At 35.0% G+C, this 5,054-nt stretch overlaps 1 protein-coding gene across 1 annotated transcript in view; it reads right to left on the reverse strand.

Annotated features, from left to right (window-relative positions):
- LOC107743377 (receptor-type tyrosine-protein phosphatase F-like) overlaps positions 1 to 5,054 on the reverse strand; it is a 137,549-nt gene that overhangs the window by 15,235 nt on the left and 117,260 nt on the right. The window contains exons 28-30 of the mRNA XM_016556568.1: positions 2,673 to 2,792; positions 2,429 to 2,583; positions 1,638 to 1,923 (exon numbers count right to left, since the gene is read on the reverse strand). Coding sequence (XP_016412054.1) covers positions 1,638 to 1,923; positions 2,429 to 2,583; positions 2,673 to 2,792 — 561 coding nt within the window. The remainder of the gene's footprint in view (positions 1 to 1,637; positions 1,924 to 2,428; positions 2,584 to 2,672; positions 2,793 to 5,054) is intronic.

Consider the following 5,054-nt stretch of genomic DNA (forward strand, 5'->3'; position numbering starts at 1 on the left):
ACTGGGAAAGCGAGGGCGTGACTGGCAGCGGGGAAGAGAAAGCACAGATGGACATCAGCAGAGAGCGCGTAGAGACTGTTGGCTGTACTACAAGCTCTGTCTGTACTGGGTACCCACTGCAGTCTTTGCGCCAGATGCTGTTTCTACTTCTAGAACCCACTCTGAGTTAAGCATTCTAGTTATACCAGCATTCACTTATATCCCAACAGCAATATTAACAGATGAAATAGTAAAGCATTTTCAATAAAACATGTATAGAGTCATTAGGTTTGTTTACATGCGCTAGTTTTTGTCAATCCGAACAAATCCAATCCGATTCCAGATTCTGAATGTTCAGTTTATGAGTACCCTAAACTTTGCATTCTGATTCACATATTCATGTGCATTATATTATAGTTATATTACAGTTAACTAAAATGAAAACAATTTAAAAAAAGTTACTTGAAATAAAATCTCTGTTTTTTTCTATGTTTTATGTTTAACTATTTTTCTCTTAATTTAGTTTACACTGATGTACTAAAACTGTAATAAAAATTAAGACTATGTAGACTATTAAAAATAACTACTAAAAATGACAAAAAATAACGAAATTCTTAAAACTTTAACTAAAATATAAAGTAAAAACTAATGTAAAATATTTAAACTAGTGCTGTCGAACGATTAATCGCAATTAATCGCATCCAAAATAAAAGTTTTTGTTTACATAATATATGTATGTGTGTTGTCTATTTATTATGTATATATAAACACACACACGCATGTATATATTTCAGAAAAAATGTTGTTTATATATTAAATATATTTATTTATAATATAAATTATATGAATATAAATAAAGACGTAAATACATGTAAATATTTTCAAAATATATACTGTATGTGTGTGTATTTATATATGCATAATAAATATACACAGAACACACACATATTATGCAAACAAAAACTTGTATGGTATGCGATTAATCGCGATTAATCGTTTGACAGCACTAATTTAAACTATAATAGTATGTCAGTGTTGCTAAAATAACACTAATTATAACTATTCTAAACAAAATTTCAGCATGTGTGCAATGATAGTTGCCACGTTCAGAAACAGGAAAGGCCACAGCGAGAATGTTACCAAAGCTACTGCTGCTAAAGCTAGCTGACATTTTTGCCTTGATGTGTCCAACTAAGAGAACTAAGTAGAAATTTCAGTTAAATCCCAATCAGAATGAAATTTCATTCGGATCGAGCTCAGTCGGATTTATTGAGGTGTTAACAAAGGTTTTTCAGTCTGACTGAGCGTCAGTCCGACTACAAACAGATTATCTCGCTATTTTTGTTAGACTTTGCTGACTGATACAACAGTCGTTATGGGCTTACACTGACACCTAGTGGCATAGATGCATCAGGGTTATAGTTTGTTATTATGGTTTAACATTGTTTTTATTTAGTTTTCCTTAATGATAACAACACAGGGGGATTATCAAGACAACATGACTAATATTCAGCTGATCATGTGATCTCAACATAGCGACTTTGATGAGTACTATTCATGTTTTAGGGGTACATATTTTTTAAATAAGTAAAGTATAACTGAATGCACCTTTAATATGTCTGTTAATGAGCAAAATATGTGCGGTGATGTGTAGTCACCTTAAACTCCAGCTCCATGGCTGTGACGGTCTCTCCAGGCGGTGGCTGGGTGAGCTTCTGGATGTGGGCGTAGAGGTTTCGGGCAGGGACCTCGGTGTTTCCACAGGTGGCGGCCTCCAGCAGGGCCTCGTGGATGAAGATGTACTGATCCTCTGTCTGCACCATGTAGTTCCTCTGGGCTCTCATGCATGTGACATGGCCATAAATGTCAACCGTCTTCTCGTGTTTCATCCGCTCCAGCATGGCGTCAATAACTATGAAGCAGCCTGTGCGGCCCACTCCAGCACTGAGATAGACAAACTGGTTACACTACAAACATATACTGAATACATAAAATCATATACTGAATGATCAATCAAATTAATTGGATATATAAATATTTCCATAATATTGCGTAGTTGTTTGGAGTATAATGCAATCATTCTGTTGAATATTCATTTGAAATACATTTTAAATCAATAATTATTTAAATAAATATCATTAATATAATATTGCATAGTTGTATGGAGTATAATGCAATTATTCTGTTTAATATTCATTTGAAATACATTTTAAATCAATAATTATTTAAATAAATATCATTAATGATTAACTGTTTTATATAAGTCAAATGTTTTAACTTGACAGCCTTAACTAAAACACAAAAGGTGGTAAATTACACATGAAACCTAAACTTTTCTACCAATTCCACCAAGCAAAGCTACAACTGTTCACTTTACAAGAGAGTTCTATAAGATCCGAACAAAGTGAAAAGGTCAGCAGTAAATGAAAGACTGGGGACCGGCACTAACCTGCAGTGCACTACCATGGGTCCAGCATCGGGAGGGTTGCAGGCTTTGACCCTGCGCAGGAAGGCTAGGATGGGGGTGGGGTATTCAGGCACTCCGTGGTCTGGCCAGGCCATGAACTGGAACTGCCTGACCTCGCGTTTCTCGCTAGAGCCATTCTGTTTCAACAAAGTGGGAGAAAGGAGCTTAAACTGGCTAAAAATTTGGAAACTTACTATATGAGAGGAAAAGGCAAGCAACTTTTTACCTTGTAAAGGGCAAAGGTGCGCACACTGTAAGTTGCCAACTCAACAGCATCAAGCATGGTCACTTGGATCATTCCGTAAGTCTCTGTGCCACGAACAGGCCAATACTGGTCACACTTGACCTGTTTAAGAGAACAAAAATGAAACAGTCAAATAGTGCTGGAGTAAATGCTGTCAGTCCCCTTGAAATGACAGAAACTTAAAATTGAAATAAATGTTTATTGTTATTTAAACAATATATACAGTATGTATATATATATATAGGGCTGGGCGATAAATCGATAATGATAATTATCGCACGATATAGATTTCCTCGATAAACGATAACAAGAGTTCAATAAATGTTTGATATAATGCGGCAAAGGCGGAACGAAAGAGCGCCAGCGCCACTCGGAGCGTTTATCCGCTCGGATCAAAGTTCAAACAGCGGCGCGGCGCGAGCTTCACTAGTAGGGATGGGCGATACCACATTTTTTTCATACGATACGATACCGCTACTTTTTGTTACAATTTTAACGATACCGATACTGCTTGTAATTTTAAATGTGTATGTGAAGGCCGTTTTTTCTTATTCTTCAACATTCTATTGTACTATCTCCATATTTTACAAAAGAATATTGATTAAATAACATAACAAATCTTAATAAAATAAACTAAAATACCAACAAAATAAACTGTGCATACTTTTACTTATTTCTTAATTTTGAACAGACCATTTTTTCCTCATCTTCAACTTGCCCTCAAATGTCCTCAGGAAGTCTAAATGTATTGGTATTACTATACTTGTGGTAACGTTTTGTCCCTATAACGTAAGGAATACCAGGACACCCACACAAACACACACACTTTATATTTATTCTTATTCGCCTAATGGTTACGAAAGAGACAGGGAGTACAGTAAATAAGTTAACTAATGACTGTGCTCTTTGTACTGGATAGGGTTTGCCTCCCTGAAAACTCTCCTGTAACGTCTTTTGTCGGACAGAGGGAGACTGTGCAGTTTGTTTTTGTTCAGCCTCTTTACGTTTCAGGGTTTGTTGTTTGTAAATGTTTAAAAAGGTTGCTTGTATTGTTGCTGTGTGTGACTCTCTTATCACAAATATTGCATCGTGCAATATTTTTTTCCGCTGTTGAGAAGTAGCACCACATCACGCTACGCTACGTTTCCTGCTTTCTGCCATTGTGCCAATTTGCGTGCAACCGTGAGATTGTGAATGGCACGTCGCACTGCGCAGCCGCAGACCGATCGGTGTGTAACGTCATACCACCGCGTCAGCGAGAGTTTTTTTTATATATATATATCATACACATACCGTCCCCGATCGGCCTGCATACACTGCTAAAAACATTTATTTATGCAGAAATTATTAATATAATTAAGTATCGATACTTTGCAGAAAATATCGATACCACAATAGTAGCCTCTGAGTATCGATATATCGATACTACAGCATCGATGTGCACATCCCTATTCACTAGAGCAGATGTGTTCTCTCACTGATGAGTTCTCTCACAGTGTGAAGCGCTTGAATTCAGCGAGGAACACAAATAACTCTGTTTACACGCAGATGAAACAGTGCTGACAAACAGCAGAAACACTGTGCTCAACGATACAGTCAGAAGACTTTTTATTCTACAAATTGCCATCATTTACCATGGATTTACTGTAGTAACACTAACTGCACCATGGTATTGTGTCAGAAATGTGGGTATTCGTGTTGAATTTTATTATATTATTAATGTAGACATTTATTAAATATATTGAAGGAGAAGTAATGGAATATAATTACAGTATTTTTTGTGATTAAGCTATAGCGTTTATGCATTTATAAATGTATTTAGACTACTGTTTCTCATAAATACCTACAAGTTAATAAATAAATAATTTTTACCATGGTATTGGGGTGCTATATTTGTGTTGTGTGTATTTAACTGTGATTATCATGATCTAAATGTATGTTATGGAAGACCAATGGTTAAAAAAAAAAACTTAAACAGTCAGAATAATTAAATTTCACCATATAAAAATGAGATTGCTACAATTTTTACAGATATTACTGATTTTGATAATGAACATAAATCTACATCTGCATCCTAACTCTATTTCTAAGAGACAAAATTTTTTAAATTAAAATGTAATTAATATTATCAGGCAACACAAACTTGTTTCTTGATTTGAAACAATATTACTCATTACTAGAACATGCAGAACTAAGAAATAAATTTTTTCTATTAAGATATTTATTTTGTTAAGGAAAAATGACTGGAGAAGTGTAAAGAATTCAAAAACGAAGTGTTTGTCATGTTCTGACCATAAAGAATAGTTGAAAACCACAATTAACCATCTGGTTTTTACAACTTTCACATTGGAGCAAAAATCTGCC

Source organism: Sinocyclocheilus rhinocerous, unplaced genomic scaffold (assembly GCF_001515625.1).
Source record: "Sinocyclocheilus rhinocerous isolate Xijiao unplaced genomic scaffold, SAMN03320098_v1.1 scaffold1458, whole genome shotgun sequence".
NCBI classification, from domain to species: domain Eukaryota; kingdom Metazoa; phylum Chordata; class Actinopteri; order Cypriniformes; family Cyprinidae; genus Sinocyclocheilus; species Sinocyclocheilus rhinocerous.